General features: G+C 46.0%; 1 protein-coding gene across 4 annotated transcripts in view; it reads right to left on the reverse strand.

Moving 5' to 3' along the window:
* FGD5 (FYVE, RhoGEF and PH domain containing 5) overlaps window positions 1–17,540 on the reverse strand; it is a 115,943-nt gene that overhangs the window by 11,752 nt on the left and 86,651 nt on the right. For all 4 annotated transcript variants that reach the window (XM_036332295.1, XM_036332291.1, XM_036332293.1 and 1 more), the window contains 4 exons: window positions 10,293–10,364; window positions 8,840–8,908; window positions 4,198–4,281; window positions 2,158–2,237 (listed from right to left, as the gene is read on the reverse strand). In XM_036332295.1, the coding sequence (XP_036188188.1) occupies window positions 2,158–2,237; window positions 4,198–4,281; window positions 8,840–8,908; window positions 10,293–10,364 (305 nt within the window). The remainder of the gene's footprint in view (window positions 1–2,157; window positions 2,238–4,197; window positions 4,282–8,839; window positions 8,909–10,292; window positions 10,365–17,540) is intronic.

The following is a 17,540-nucleotide window of genomic DNA, read 5'->3' on the forward strand; positions in this document are numbered from 1 at the left end:
CGCTGCGGTCCCCCAGGCCCCTTCTTCACTGGGACACAGGAGTGTCAATACTCTTCCTCTAACTCCCAAGGCTTTTGTGGGGATGAAATGACATGTGGGATGTAGATGGACTTTGGCAATAGCAAAGCAAGGGGTGTTCGGAGGGAAGCTCTGAGGGGCCCACACCTTAGGAGGTATGGGTAGGCAGGGGGCAGGGGAGAAGGGTAGATAGAAGCTAGAAAGGGCCAAGGTCCCAGTCACTCCAACTGCCCACACTTTCTCACTTCACTTCCTATTCATCCAACAAGCTGACTTCCCACATTCTGGCTCTGTGCCTGGAAGGTGGTGACAGCCGCTCTGGGCTGAGAGCTGCCTAATTCTTGCGGGGCCCACTAGGTGTCGCTCCATCCTACACTGAAGTACGCAGGCTCAGCCGGAGAAGGGACCAGTGTGGCCCGGGAGGGAGGAAGGGTGGCGGCCAGCCAGATGCCATGTCCCTAAAAGGAGATGTATGGGTCCCACTGTCCATGGAAGCTTCAGTGTGAAGTGTCTGAGTTAGCAGGGAGGTGACCGGCCTGTCAGTGACAGTGGCTTCTTGAGTCCACTGGCCAAAGGGCAGTGTCCCTGCCTAAGAGAGCGGGGCAGCCCCATCTGAAGGGCTGAGCCTGGCCTGTCACCACCCTCACCTGATGGTTGGACAAACAGAGACCATACCCTGGGTCTCACAGGTCTCTGATTTTACCTGGAGATGAGGGGAGAAGAGGCCATGGAACCCCACCCAGGCATCACCTCTTCTAGGAAGCCTCCCCTCATTCCAGCAGAGGGGGTCACTCCTTGGAATTTCTAAGTGGAAAAGCGCTCTGGATCACGCAGGTGTGCATTTGAACCCCAGTTTTGCCTCACATGGGCTGTGTGAGCCGTCTCTAGGCCTCAACTCCCCAAGCATGCGAGGAGCTGCAAGGCCCACCTGCAAGGGTGGTGATGAGGGTCAGAGGAGGGGCCTGAGACCCAGCAGGTGCCCAATGCAGGTTCCTCTTGCCACCACCACTATTAATTCAGGCACATAACCTGAACATACAATACAGTTATGTTCTGTGTTGTAACCGGTTCATAACTCCTACCCAGAATGTGGGCTCCCCCTACCCCAAGCAAATCAAAGCTCAAATCACATGTGTCCTCAGCACAGAACCTGCCATGAGGAGTGGCTCATAAAGGCTTAAGGACCAATACATCTATGAGACAGCGTGTGGGTCAGTGTGGGCACATCCCATGCCACACCAGAACCCCCACCCCACACTGGGCACGGCTGCCAGCCCTGGGTCACGCCCACCTGAGAGGGAAGACTCCCAAGCCTTGGGAACCCGTCCCACCCACCATGCCCAGTGAGGGCCTGGCAGCAGCCACGCCTCCCTGGTTTCTGAGCTTGAGCTGGCCTTGCCCGGAAAGCAGGGGTGGGGGAGAGGGTAATGTGGAGGGTGAGGGAGGTGAGTCTCTTTCACTGCCTAAAGCCAGCAAGGAAGGACCCCTGGGCATCCTGAGGGCCTGGAGAAAAAACAGAGGGTTCTGAGAGAAAGGCTGAACCCCAAACCAGGGAACGCTCACTCATTGTTTTTTCTCTCCAGACACGAAAGCCTGAAAGTAATGATAATTTATTAAATAAGGCACACAATGCATTCTTTACTCACCATAACTTTTCGTGTTGCTATAAAGACCAAATAATCTATAGAGTTTTACAACCATGAGGCATTATTATTATAATTTTAAGAAAAATGGCTCTAGAAACTCCCAAAGTTCTATGTAAAATTTTATGTCCATGCACATTTATTTTGGGGGAGAGAAGCCAGTTTTATCAGATTCTCAAAGTGGCCTGTGATTCAAAAATGGTTAAGAAACACTAAAAAGAAGTTCTTTGATGCAAAGGATCTATAATAATAAAAGCATAATATGCTCATTAGACCGGACGTCCTTCCAGACAACCTTCCGGAGGAAGCTGTGGTGGTGGGGGCCGAGCCTCTTGCACGAATTTCGTGCATCGGGCCTCTAGTACCCAAATAAAACCAAAGACACATCCAACATTTGTTATTCCAAACTTTCCCACCTATAAAACTCTGTTTCTTCCCTCCCTCGCTCCCCCCCTCACCCCGCCCCCCGGCCTTCCCTCCTTCTTCCTCCCCATACCTTGCAGACAGAGTTAGGCAGGACTCAGAAGTCTCAATCTTTAGGGCGTAGGGCACCTTCTCCATCACAGGGCGGCTGACCTGGAAACCAACAGGGGCACCTCAGCAGGGGGGTGAGGGGGGCATGAAGGGGCAACCACAGACTAGATTCTTCCTCTGGTCCTGCCACTGTCCCTCTCTGAGCCTGAGTTTCCTCAGATGCTCAGAGACATGGCAGATGCTGTATGTGTGTGTGTGTGGTGGGGCCTGGCTGCCAACTCAAAATATGGGAACACATGACAAGGGCCCCTTCTTCCTGTCTCTCTGTCTTTACACACGAAACTGTCCAGCTAGGCTGGCATCTTTCTTACATTTGTTTAAAAAGCATCTGCCACTTGAACAGATATCTAGCATATAGCGGCATTATTTACCATGGTCAAAAGTGGAAGCCACCCAAGTGCCCATCCATGGGTGAAGGGACAAACAAAAGGTGGTGTATATGTACAACGGAATATTATTCAAACAAAAAGTAAGGAAATTCCAATACATGCTACAACATGGATGAGCCTTGAGGACATAATGCTAAGTGAAGTAAGCCACTCACAAGCCACTCACAAAAGACAAATACTGTGTGATTCCACTTCTATGAGCTGCCAAAGGAGGAACCCATGTACACTGTTAGTGGGATTATCAATTGGTGCAGCCACTATGGAAAACAGTATGGAGAGGCCTCAAAAAATTAAGAATAGAACTACCATAATCCAGCTATTCCACTTCATTCCCTTTATCCGAAGAAAATAAAAACACTAATTCAAAAAATATATATGCACTTCTATGTGCACTGCAGCATTACTTACAATAGCCAAAATATGGGAACAACCTAAGTGTCCATTGATAGATGAATGAATAAAGAAGATGTGGTACATTTACATAATGGAATATTACTCGGCCATAAAAAAGAATGAAATCTTGCCATTTGTCATAACATGAATGGACCTTGAAGGTATAATGAGAATAAATCAGGAGGAGAAAGACAAATAACATATGATTTCACTCCATGTGGAATCAAAAGACAAACAAAAATAATAATAAACTCAGATACAGAGGAAAGATTAGCAATTACCAGAGAATAAAGGGGCTTGGGAAGCAAGAGAATGAAGGGGTCAACTGTGGTGATGGATTGTAACTAGACTTTTGAGGATGATCACTTTTTAGTGTGTAAGTTATAACGTTGTAAACCTGAAACTTACATAATAAAGAATTTAATATAGTGCTAGCTGGTTTAGTTCAGTGAATAGAGCATCGGCCTGCGGACCAAAGAATCCTGGGTTCGATTCTGGTTAAGGGCACGTACCTTGGTTGCAGGCTCCTCCTCAGCTGGGCCCTGGTCGGGGCTCATGCAGGAGGCAAGCAATTGATGTGTTTCTCTCACATCAATATTTCTTTCTGTCTTTCCCTCTCTCTTCCACTCTCCCTAAAAATCATTGGAAAAATATCCTCGGGCGAGGATTGACAACAACAAAATTTAATATATTAAAAAATCATATAGAGAGAAAAGGGAGTGGGAATGGGGAGTTAGTGCTTGATGGGTACAAAGTTTCAGTTTGGGAAGATGAATGATGGTAATGGTTGCAAAACAACGTGAATGCCCTTAATGCCACTGAAATGTATACTTAAAGATGGTTAAAATGGTAAATTTTATGTATATTTTACCACAATAAAAAAAATCCTCCAAACACATACTGTTTCTCCTTTCAAGCCTTTGCTTACACATTTCTCTCCTAAAGCACCCTTCCCCACCTGTCCACAGACTATGCTCTCTATGGGACTCAGCTCCCTTCCTTCAGGAAGCCCTCCTTGCCATTCCTCTCTTCCTCCCCTCCGACCCCCAACCCCAGCCCTGGTCTATCTATAGCATAATCCTGCTGTAACCCATAACAGCACTGTTCCTCAAGACCCCCCTCTTCCCAGATGGTCTGTGAGCTCTTAGAAGCAGGGATGTCGTCCTCTGCTTACCTGGGGTCTCCCGACTGCCCCCGAGTGCCCAGCATTAGGCATTTACCTTCATGCTGGCCACTGCCAACGTGCTCTTCAGCCGGTACTTCCCATCCTTCTGGGGATACGTGTACAGGAGCATGTCGCTCATCTGGGGAGAAGGAAACCCCATCACACAAGTCTTGGTCCCAGCTTCTGTCCTGAGGATCACTGAGCACTGGGTGCATAGGTATTCCTGCATTCCCCACTGGCCCCCACGAGACAGCAAAACAACCGTGGTCCAAAACGTGAGCACCTTCCCCACAGTTGCACTCCTAGGTAAAAACTCAAGGGGAATACATGCAGTGCCCACAAAAAGTCAAGTACAGGGAGGTGCATACAGGTATTATTCACAATAGCCAAATAGTGGAAACAACCCAACTATCGACAGGTGAATGGATTAGCAAACTGTGGTGCATCTATACTATGGAATACCACACAGCAATCGAAAGGAACAAACTGATGATGCACACAACGACATGGATGAAGCCCAAAACATGCTGATGGAAAGAAGCCAGACAGAGAACACACTGCTTGATGACATTCACAGGAAGCTCCAGAACAGGCAAAACTGATCTGTGACAGAAACCAGGCCCGTGGCTGCCCGTGGCTGCAGGGGCGGGGAGAGTGGCTGCTAAGGAGCACAGGGGAACTTCCTGGAGGGCTGGAATGTTCTATATCCTGACCAAGTGGCAGTAGATTTGTCAATGTACTTTGGCATCTATACCTTAGATGGGCGCATCTTACTCTATAAATCAAACCTCTGTGAAGCATAGTTAAGGAAAGAGGGAGGCAGTTCCTTGAGGAAAGGGAGCTCCAGTGACATAGTAGGTGCCCATTTAATATCTGTTGAATGAACAATTAAAGCTCCCCATCTCCATGCAAGGAAGACAGGAAGAAACAGAATGAAAGACAATTCACCTCCTTAGAGGAGAATGCTTGTTTGACTACAGGGTTTAGTTTGAAAAAACAACCTCACACTCCGGGTGGTCTGTGGGCTGTCAATCCTGACCCTCCCTCTGTAGCTGCTGTGTGACTATGGACAAGCTGTTTCCCTCTTTGAGCCTCAGCTTCCTCACCTGGGAAGTTGGGAGCATCTCTGCCCCTACCTCATTATGGATGCTGAGAGAGAATGGCCCCGAGGGAGCCCTCTATGCATGGGAGCCAATGTAAACTAGGGGTGCTGTGGGCACTGACCAGAACGTGGCATCTAAGGTCTGAAACTGGGCGAGAACTCAGGGTTAACACTTCTTTTCCTGCAGACAGTCTGCTGAGGGGACAGCATGGTGCGTTTTCCTGTCACCAGTTCTTCATGGGACCCCGACGTCCCAGGCAGAGCTGTGTGAGAGACTTGGCCGAGACACTGAGCTGCTGTGTGACCTCAGGCAAACCCTTCCTGTCTCTGGGCCTCACTGTCTCTAACTGGAGCTGGAGAACAGGGCCAGCAAACATTTTTTTACAGGCAAGATAGTAAATATTTAAGTCTCGATGGGCTTTTATTCTTCATAAGGTGCCAGTTTTTGTTACAACTACTCAACTTAGCCATTGTAGCTCCAAAGCAGCCACAGACGGGAGAAACTGAGTCACAGATTGGCTAGTTAACGCGCCTAAGGTCACAAAGTTCACAGGTGGCAGAGCCGGGGTGGCAAATAAATGAGTGTGCCTCTAGTGCATTCAGCTGTGGTGTGGTGTGTTGGGAGTGGCCGCACAGTGAGTCCTGGCCCCACCTGGGGACAGTGACCAAACCCCATGCAGGGCCTCATTCATTAGCCTACTTTGAGGAACCCGCCTGTGTCACTCACTAGAGTAGTCCCAGCCTTTTCTGACGGCCCCTTAAGCACCTGCTGCCATGGCAACTGCCATTAGCACCCTGAGGTTTTCCTGATGGGTTCAGGACCAGGCTGCCTCCTAATTGCCCATGGTTCTCCTTTCTTCTTCAAAGCATGTGTTTTACAGCCCCAATTTGGAGGAAGGAAGAGAAATTCTTCATGGAGGAGAAAGGGCGGATTTCTCACAATAAGGAGCCTCCAGTACCACCCACCGCTTGGGTTGGATGGGACGCAGGGGTGGGGGCCACAGTGGGAACTTCTCCATAGCATCACTGAAAACCCTGTGTTGGTGGACACATGCCCTGACTTTATTCTGAGTTAAGATTATTTTATGAAACTGGCACCTTATGAGGAATAAAAGTTGTTCCTTAATGTTTTCGCCATGGTGCTCCCTGGCTCAAGAATGTCTGTCTATCCTCCTGCTATCTATCTCTCCAGAGCCGTGGTCGGCAAACTGTGGCTCGCGAGCCACATGCGGCTCTTTGGCCCCTTGAGTGTGGCTCTTCCTAAGCCTTAGGAGTACCCTAATTAAGTTAATAACAATGTACCTACCTATATAGTTTAAGTTTAAAAAATTTGGCTCTCAAAAGAAATTTCAATCGTCATACTGTTGATATTTGGCTCTGTTGACTAATGAGTTTGCCGACCACTGCTCCAGAGGATGTTACTAACATCTACTTAGTAGAAGGTCCTGTGCTGAGAGAGAGAGAGAGAGAGAGAGAGAGAGAGAGAGAAAGGGACCTGGGTTCAGGCCGTGGGGCGGGCGGGGGAAGAAAGAAGGGGGGCAGGGAGGCTTGTAGACTAACAATGATAGGGAACCAGAGAGACCCAGGGCAGTCATCATGACTGAGTGAGAGAGAGGCTATGAAGAAGAGTCAACTAGATGCTGGAGAGAGCATGGAAAAGGGAAAGAGAAGGAGAAGTGGGAGGGGGAGGGGAGGGGGACAGATGGGGGAAGGGAAGGAGCAAGGAAGGACACTGTGTCTGTGCCTGGCATTCGAAGTCCCTGTGAAAGGGACATAGCCAGAGGAGCTGGCCAGATGGGAATCAAGACGGAGGAGCTGCCTCCAGTCTAGCTTCATGAACTTCCTTCATTTACAGGAGTGACTATTTCCCTCCTTGTTGAGAGAAGGACACTGAAGCTCAGAGAAGCAGGACCTGCCATGGGTTGCACAGCCAGTAAGTCAGAGCTGGCATGAGAATCCAGTCTGTCTGACTCCAAAGTCAGTGCTCCTCATCACCATCCTGGATGTCTCCCTTTTTCATCCTGGAGAAGAAAGGCCTTGGGACCCAGTCGTGAGCTGTGCTGGGGCAGAGGGAGCTGATGACTCTACAGCTGTGGGCGGAGGGAGGGCCTGTGTCCCATGGGATAACTGTCAGAGGGAAGGGTGGAAATTCTTATCAAACAAGCTGCCTCTATGGGCCTCATTTAAATCCCCAAACTGCCCACTATTTCCACTTTCCCTGTGGGAAATCGAGGCTCAGGCATGTCTGTGATCTGTCTAAGGGTTACAGAGGAGCTAAGTGTCAGTCAGATCAATATCTAACCAGCTCAGTCTCGCTCACTGCCACACAGATCTCCAAAATTCAAGGGTATGAACTCCTGCTCAATAGAAAATGTTTTCAAATATTGAGACTCTAACATGGAACAAGGGATGACTTTCCTCACTGGACTCCAAGATCCACAACAGGGCAGGGGCCGTGTCTATATACCCTCACAGATCTTGGCCCACAGAAGGAGATGGAGAAGGAGTTGCAGAATTAATGAATGTCATAATAGGCAGTGAGCTCCCTGTCACCAGAGGTATATGCAGAGTTCAAAAAACTACCTGGAGAAAGGAACTCAAGCATCTGTGGGGACTTTGCGATCCTTTTGAGAACTCAAACTATCCAATGAGTTATCCACTCTGAACTATCCACTCTGAATTATCCACTTTCAAAGATACCTTTCGAAGTTCCTGCTGGAGTTTTAATCTCTTGCCTGTGGCCAAATTTCTCCCTTGCACCACAGCACAAACCAGCCAGAGTGAGGGGTTCTCATGGGGAGTAAGAGATAGCTGGTTGGATGCACAAAGAGCTGCTTGTAACCTAGCAGTCACAGAGGTTGATGTTACGACATCATAGGCCTGGACATTCCCTGGTATTCCAGGCTGTAGCTATAAATCACCAAAAATGTTACATTATACTCTGTCTTGTGCACAGTGGAGAAAGTGCTGGACTCGGGGTGCAGCCCTGGTTCCCCCGGGGCTCTGCCACCAACTTGCTGAGAGATCTGGCCAAGTCAACTCTCTTTTCTGGATCTGTTTTCTCATGCATTAGATAAAGCAGTTGGACATTTATTCCTGATTTTAGAATGTTTAACTTTTGGCACCATTCCATCAAAATCGCTGAAATAATAAATGAGGGATGGAAAAAAGAAAGAAAGGAAGGAAAGAAGGAAGGAAGGAAGGAAGGAAGGAAGGAAGGAAGGAAGGAAGGAAGGAAGGAAGGAAGGAAGGAAGGAAGGAAGGAAGGAAGGAAGGAAGGAAGGAAGGAAGGAAGGAAGGAAGGAAGAAAGAAAGAAAGAAAGAAAGAAAGAAAGAAAGAAAGAAAGAAAGAAAGAAAGAAAGAAAGAAAGAAAGAGAAAGAGGGAGGGAAAGAAAGAAGGGAGGGATGGGTGGTGGTTTCCAAAGTTAAACTCTCAGCTTTCTGGGAAGCTCAGCACACAGAATGATCCTCATCCTACAGATTCCGCTCTGTTCTAGTCTCCTCCCCTGCCTTCCAGTTGTCCTTGAATACTGGTCCTAGAAATTCCACAGAACTTGACAGTCCCAGGGCTTGGTTGGGAGGCCAGGTACTTACCAGGAACAGGTGCCGGGGGCGTCTGTTTTTCCCTGTTACTTTCATCAGTGTCCCTTCCTTCAGAAACTCCTGTGAGGAGAGAAGCAGACACCAGTGGTCAGGCTGATGCCCTTGACTGCCCTAGAGAAGGGTGGAAGGCCCTTGAGTGGGAAACTTAAATTATGATGCTTCCTGGAAGACCAGAGAGCAGCTCCTGGGGGGATTCCCAGCCTAAGAGAGATGCTCTGGGCCCTGGCCGAGTAGCTGAGTTGGTTAGAGCGTCGTCCTGATACACCAAGATTGTGGGTTCGATCCCCGGTCAGGGCACATACAAGATTCAACTAATGAATGCATAAATAAGTGGAACAACAAGTCAATGTTTCCCTCTCTCTCTAAAATCAATAAAATTAAAAACAAATTTTTAGAAGAGCGAGATGCTCTGTGTATGCTATAGCAGCTCTGGAGACAGACCTCTTGGCCTTTCAGGATCATGCCACCTTGAATTACACCAAGCCCCAGAGTGGTCCAAACAATGACTCCCACCCTCGTTTGCTGCCACAAGTCCATCCAGAACAAAGCCTGTGAAGGTTTGCTAAAATAGCTGCATGAACAGTTGGTGTATCCCCCTTGAAATGCTGGAGCATACAAATAGATGCTTAATAAATATTTACTGATGACCCAGGCCAAAACGTTAAGTGTGATTTTATAGAATCTCAGACCAGTGAGAGCCCTGCTAATTTTGAGTAAAATCTGAGCACAATATCTCATTTCTTTGTCTCTTGTCCTTCATCAACTGTAATAAGTAATGAACACATTTTTTACTATTTTTGAGCTGAGTTTTACGTTTTCCATTGGAAGCTTAAAAGTGGATAAATTGTTCAGCTGGCGTGGCTCAGCGGTTGAGCGTCGACATACGACCCAGGAGGTCACGGTTCAATTCCCTGTCAGGATACATGCCCGGGTTGCAGGCTCGATCCCCAGCAGGGGGTATGTAGCAGGCAGCTGATCAATAATTTTCTCTCACTGATGTTTCTATCTCTCTCTCCCTCTCCCTTCCTCTCTGAAATTAATAAAAATAAAAAATTTTAAGAAGTGGATAAATTTGTCTCCTGAAAAATGTTTTTTTTAAATGCTATGTTGGGGCTCTTCAGAGATGGTTTTCCTGATTTCTCAGCAATGCTGGACTAAACTAAAAATACTTGGCATCGCTTCTTCTTGGAGGTGAAGAGAACTACAGGGAACACTGAACCCAAACGGCACTGTTGCTTTAAAGGCCCTGAGAGTGGAAAACCCCAGGGGAGGCAGTCCACGGGCCCTGTGAGCCCAGCCCTGCCCTCCCTCCTCCTCGGGTAAACAGCACCTGCAGCCAGGCCTGTCTGGGGCCAGCCCAGCTGAACAATGGGGCTTATCAGAGCCTCGCCTGCCTGCTGCCAGCACACCCTCTGCCCCTGCCCATGGTGGCGGTGGCACTCACCCTTCCTGGCTGGAGGAGATCCCCTTGGCCACGAACGCTGTGCTCAATGTGGACAAGCTTCTGCAGGTTTTCCTGTGGGTGGGACGGGGTGAGGGAGAGATGGTCAGGACCCCTTCAAGGAATCTTATCTCCTCTGAAAGGGGTGGTATTGCTTCTGCTTTAGAGGAGGAAAGTGGAGCCCAGAAGGACCTTGCCCCAAACCTGACCTCCCGTCAGGGTCAGGACTGCGACCTGAGCCTGGATCTGCAGGATGCTGTGTGTGGACTGCCCATAATCAGGCCAGTCCTTCTGGGCCTGGGCTCCGACACTGCCACCTTTCTGCACACCATGGCGATGGTCTCTTGGCCTTGCTTTGCCATCCGACATGTCAGGTTGTCTTTGGGCCACTGCGCCTACTCTAAGCCTGTGTCTCCCATAAGGCCTGGAGCATCCAGACTTCAGTAACCCCGAGATGACAATGCCCAAGGCCAGTCTGTCTCTCTGGGATTACAGACCAGGGTGTGGCCTCACCACTTGGGGAGAAAATGGGTCTGTGCTCCTAGAAGAAAAGTAAGTGTGTCTGCCTGAGAACTCCTGTCAGCCCCCCACTGGGTCATCCACAATATACAAAGGGACACACCTTTTCCCCTCTGCACAGCACCCCGTACTACCAGAAACAACAAGCAGGTGCCCCTTGAGCCTCACACAGGGTCAGGTTCTAAAGTCAACTAATGAGGTAAGTTGTGTGCAGAGAAATTGCCCTGAAAAGGCCTTGACACTGTTCATAGTTCTGGGCATAAAATTCTACACATTAGAAATGTTCGATAGTTGTTCCATTTCCACTGATGATGTAGAAGGCTGCAAGAAAACAATGCCCCACCATAACAGTGAGAAAAAAAAAACCAGATAATCGACAAAATCGTAACTCTTCTTAGGCTTCCTGGAGAGCTGAGGTCACAAGGCAACCAAATGAATGAAATTCCAGAGACTGGCAAGCCCCTCCACAGAGATACTAACTGTCATGCCTTTGGGACACACAGGAGAGGAGAGGTGGTTGGCACACAATAGAAAGCAGCTAAAATGTTAATGGTTTCTTAAAGGTCAAGTGTGGGCTGGTGGGGCAGTTCAGAATAACATGGAGGGCCAGGCATGAGAAACATCTACAAGCACTTTTCCAGAAGTTTCCACCAGATGCTCACAGGAAGACTGGGGGAGCCAGGGGGCCAGGAAGAGCCGGCTCCCTGCCTTTGGTGGTAAAACAAATGCTGTCTGTCCCAAGAAGAGGGGGGCGTAACTCGTTGGGTCCAGGATGGCACAACAGTACAAGGCAGGAACCTCCAAGACCTGCCGCAGGTACATGGCTGCCATGCAGGGGAGGGGCAGGGATGCTGAGAGTTCGGCCCCCAGGCCCTGCTGAAGACTGAGGCTTGTCCTGAAGAGCCATGGTGTATGAGCCTAACACTGAGTAACAGGAAACAGTAGTCTACCTCAAGAAGGGGCCAGAGCATGGGAGAGGTCCCTTCTGTGCCACAGGAGCTGCTAAAAGCTGACAAGACAGCAGGAATATAAGAAAAACTCTCTGGAACTTCAGGTAACAACAGTCCCCTTCTTGAGGAGCATGAAATCTGTGGGGTGCTGACGGTGACAATGGTGACAAAAAACCCAAACCCAATTCATTTACTGGATTGACCCAACTCCTACTGCCCCCATAACAGCATGACAAAATAATAATAATAATAATAATAATAATGATGATGATAATAGGCACACTCACTTCTGGGGATAGATATTTCCCTCAGTCTCTACAGTTCTTCTACACATAATGTTTGGTATTCAACCAAACACTACAAAAAGCCAGAAAGAACCCCAATTAATATTCAAGAGATAAAGCATTCAATAAAATCATGAGAGGTGGCACTGATGTTGGAATCATCAGACAAGGACTTCAGAGTAAGTATGATTAATATGTTCAAGGAGCTAGTGGAAAAGGACAGCATGCATGAACAGATGGAGAGTTTCAGCAGAAATGGAAACTATACAATAGTCAAGTGGACATATTAAAAATGAAAATTATGGTGTCACATATGAAGAATTTCTTTGATGGGCTTAGCAACAAACTACATATATGAGGAAAATAAATCAATGAACTTGGAGTTAGGTAAGCAGAGATTAACCAAACTGAAACACAAAGAGAAAAAAAAAAAGTGCTGGAGGGGAATTAAAAAAAAGAGCAACCAAGAGAAATTTCCAAAAGTAATGAATGACCACCTGAAACATAATAGTGTATGTCAACTGTAAGTGAAAGGTAAACTAATTTTAAAAAATGGTATTAGTGAATTACAACCAATCACAGATCTAGGAAGCACCCAAGCTCCTAAAATCACACATACTTAGACATCATAGTCAAACTTCTAAAAGTCAAATTTAAAGAGAAGATTTTGAAGGCTAGAATAAAGAAACACATTACATAAGAAAGAGAAATATCACCATTACAGCAGATTTCATATCAGAAACTATGCAGGCCACAGGACAGTGGAGTGGCATTTTAAAAGTACTGAAAGAAAAAATGGTCCACTCAGATTTCTATACCCAGGAAAAAATATCTTTCAAGAATTGGTAAACTGACCAATTAAGTAAATGGATGATGAATGATGGGAACTAGGTTTTTCACTTTTGTGTGGAAATTTACAGATAAGCAAGGGAACGATCCACTGATGCAGTAACCATTAGAATTGGAGACATGAGAACCAAGATGGCGGCATAGGTTAACGCCGGAGTTTGCTGCTTTGAACAACTACTTCAAAAGTGAAACCAAAAAACGGAAGGGACATCACCCAGAACCACAGGAACGCTGGCTGAGTGGAAGTCCTACAACTAGGAGGAAAGAGAAACGCATACGGACACTCAGAGGAGGCGCAGTGCTGAAGTCAAATTCTGAGGTGCAGAGTGCGCGGAGCGGGCTGGCAGCGGAGGGCGCGGTTGGCGTTTTCAATCGGGAGGGAGTCGCAGACTCTGAGCTCCAGATCCGGGCGAGTCTTTAGGGACCCAGACTCAAACGGGAGAAGCGGGACTGTCTGGCTTCGGTCAGAGCGAGTGCAGCTTTCTCTCCGAGGTTTGCAGCGGGTGCTGGGACTCAGAGAGGCAGAGCCCCTGGGGACAGGACTGAGAGCCGCCATAACTGCTCTCTCCGGCCCACCCTGTTGATCCTGTTCTACCCGCCCCGCCCAAGCCCTGCACACAGGCATTTGCCGGATAGCCTCAGGCAAAGGCTAGATTAGCACCTCCCTAGAGGACAGAAGTTCTCTCACTGCTGACACAGCTGATTCTCATAGCCACTTGGCCTGGAGGTCAAACCCTCCCTGGAATTAGCTACAACAATCAAGATTTAACTATAAGACTGCGAACAAAGACCACTAGGGGGTGCACCAAGGAAGCATAACAAAATGCGGAGACAAAGAAACAGGACAAAATTGTCAATGGAAGATATAGAGTTCAGAACCACACTTTTAAGGTCTCTCAAGAACTGTTTAGAAGCCGCCGATAAACTTAATGCGATCTACAAGAAAACTAATGAGACCCTCGATCTTATATTGGGGAACCAACTAGAAATTAAGCATACACGGACTGAAATAACGAATATTATACAGACTCCCGACAGCAGACCAGAGGAGCGCAAGAATCAAGTCAATGATTTGAAATGCGAGGAAGCAAAAAACACCCAACCGGAAAAGCAAAATGAAAAAAGAATCCAAAAATGCGAGGATAGTGTAAGGAGCCTCTGGGACAGCTTCAAGCGTACCAACATCAGAATTATAGGGGTGCCAGAAGATGAGAGAGGGCAAGATATTGAAAACCTATTTGAAGAAATAATGACAGAAAACTTCCCCCACCTGGTGAAAGAAATGGACTTACAGGTCCAAGAAGCGCGGAGAACCCCAAACAAAAGGAATCCAAAGAGGACCACACCAAGACACATCATAATTAAAATGCCAAGAGCAAAAGATAAAGAGAGAATCTTAAAAACAGCAAGAGAAAGAAACTCAGTTACCTACAAGGGAATACCCATACGACTGTCAGCTGATTTCTCAACAGAAACTTTGCAGGCCAGAAGGGAGTGGCAAGAAATATTCAAAGTGATGAATACCAAGAACCTACAACCAAGATTACTTTATCCAGCAAAGCTATCATTCAGAATTGAAGGTCAGATAAAGAGCTTCACAGATAAGGAAAAGCTAAAGGAGTTCATCACCACCAAACCAGGATTATATGAAATGCTGAAAGGTATCCTTTAAGAAGAGGAAGAGGAAGAAAAAGGTAAAGATACAAATTATGAACAACAAATATGCATCTATCAACAAGTGAATCTAAGAATCAAGTGAATAAATAATCTGATGAACAGAATGAACTGTTGATTATAATAGAATCAGGGACATAGAAAGGGAATGAACTGACTATTCCTGGGGGGGAAAGGGGTGTGGGAGATGCGGGAAGAGACTGGACAAAAATCGTGCACCTATGGATGAGGACAGTGGGTGGGGAGTGAGGGCGGAGGGTGGGGCGGGAACTGGGAGGAGGGGAGTTATGGGGGGAAAAAAAAGAGGAACAAATGTAATAATCTGAACAATAAAGATTTAATTTAAAAAAAAAAAAAGAATTGGAGACATCAGTAAGAACTTCTGTTTAGCTTAATGTAGATGGTTATATGGAATTCTTTCCATTGAACCACGCAGTTCAAACCCATGTTGTTCAAGAGTCAATGTGCAGTTGGGAATCTGTGTATGCAGAAAGCCGATTGTAATTATACTCAGAACTTTAACTGCATGAGAGGTTGGTGCCCTTAACCCCCATGGTGTTCAAGCGTCAACTGTACATACACATATATTTCTTTGCTCTGTCAGCTAAGATGACCTAAATAAAACAATATTCCAGTAGCAATGAGCATACCTAGTGCCCAGATCTTGGTTTCTAATACCATTAAAGAAACCAGGGTGCCTTGGAGAAATGGGTGATTCTAAGACTAGGGCAGAAAATATAATAGATGATCCTGGAGTATCTTGTAGTGCCAGATAATAAGAAAGTGCTAAAAAAAAAAAAAGTACTCAAACACATATGCATGGGGGTATATGAAAGGGGTACAGGAACCAACTGAAAGGGCTCCAAATAGCCAACACTGGAACAATTTGATAAGTAAAATAAATAAAGCAGTATGAGATTATAACCCAAAATATGAAGCAAATACCCGTGAGTCCTAACTGCTATAAATGATTTATTTGCTTATAATGAAGACATTAACAAATGAAGGAGACGAGACAACTCTCTCATGCAGAAGAATCCCAAACAGTTGAGGTAGATACTCTACTCTGCCCTTAAGGAGAGGGAGCATAACTCCCATTCCTTAAATGTGGGCTGTTCACTGTGACTTTCTTCCAAAGGGTATGGACACGGTGGTGAGTATGTGTGTATAACTTTACTGTGGAGAAACCTGACAAACACTACCTCAGCCAGGCGATCAATGTCAACATCAAGTCATAAATCATGTTGCTTAGCATGTATCCTTCATAGGGATTTGATGAAAGTGATACTTTATTTCCATGTTTTATTCTCCCCCTCGCCCCCAAATCACAAACCCAGTCTAATCATGAGAAAAACAAATTCCAAAAGAGGGACATCCTACAATATACATGACTAGGAGTTCCCAAATTTGTCATGGTCATCAAAAGTAAGGAAAGTCAGCTCAGCCAGTTTGCTCAGTGATAGACCGTTGGCCTGTGGACTGAAGGGTCCCGGGTTCGATTCTGGTCAAGAAAATATGCCCAGGTTGCAGGCTCGATCCCCAGTTGGGGGTGTGCAGGAGGCAGCCAATCAATGATTGTCTTGCATTGTTGATGTTTCTATCTCTCTCTCCCTCTCCCTTCCTCTTAGAAATCAATAAAAATATATTTTTTAAAAAGTAAGGAAAGTCCGTGAAACTGTTAAGAGAAGACTAACGAGACAAGATGACTAAATGATAACCTGGATGGGAACTTGGAACAAGACATTAGGCAAAAACTAAGGAAATCTGAATGAACTATGGTCCTTAGTTAATAATATGTTATCAATATTAGTTCTTTAATATAACAAATGTACCATATTAATATATTAATAATAGAGAAATTGTGTGTGGAATACATGGGAACTCTATGTACTATCTTCTCAAATTTTCTGCTAAACTTAAATTTTTTCTAAAATGTAAAGACTATTCAGAAAGTAGAATGGTGTTTCCAGGTACTGGGGGGAGGGGAAGGGAAATGGGAGGTTAGTGCTTAATATGTATGGAGTTTTACTTGGAGAAGGGGGAAAACATTCTGGAGATGGATGGTGATGATGGCTGCACAATGATGTGAATGTTCTTAATGCCATTGAACTATGTGGTTAAAAATTGTTAGGATAGCAAAATTTTTGTTATGTATACAGGGTGTCCCAAAAAATGTATACACACTTTAACAGCTGATAGCTCAATTTTGAAAATGAAATGTATTTTAATAAACACTGCCTTTATAATTATTCAAAGTGTGTGTATACATTTTTTGGAACACACTATATTTTACCTCAATAAAAGATTTGCAAAAAATGAAGTATATTAAAAAAAATGAAGGTGAGCTCTGGCAGGCATGGCATGGTGGTTAGAACATCAGCTTACACATCAAAGAGTCACCGGTTTGATTCCCAGTCGAGATCATGTAGCTGGGTTGCAGGGTAGATCCTCAGCCCAAGTCAGGGTGTATGTGGGAGGCAACCAATCGATGTGTCTCTCTCACATGAATTCTCTCTCTCTCTCTCTCTCTCTCTCTCTCTCTCTCTCTATATATATATATATATATATATATATGTAGGTAAATAGATAGGTATATATATAATTTACCTATCTATTTATCTCTACCCTTTCCTCCCTCCCTTCCACTTTTTCTAAAAATCAATGGAAAAAATATCCTCAGGTGAGGATTTTAAAAAAGGTGAAAACGGTAGAGTCCATACTCGTACATGTCTCCTCACTCTCTTCTGGAGGGAGATATTTTACTTCTATGCTGTGGAGAAGAGGCAATCAATGGACAATTTGATTTCAAGTCTCAAAAGCCTGACCTTGTTGGCCAGATATCTGAGTTTTCTTCTAGGGAACCTCCTGAGGCTTGGTCTGAGTAACTGCAGCTAGAGGCCAGGTGCATTCATCCTCTGATCAAACCTCTAATCAGTCCTTGAAGGAGCTGTCATTGCTGTAAATGCTGTCTAACG

The sequence above is a fragment of the Myotis myotis genome, unplaced genomic scaffold, assembly GCF_014108235.1.
Source record: "Myotis myotis isolate mMyoMyo1 unplaced genomic scaffold, mMyoMyo1.p scaffold_m19_p_13, whole genome shotgun sequence".
NCBI lineage: Eukaryota > Metazoa > Chordata > Mammalia > Chiroptera > Vespertilionidae > Myotis > Myotis myotis.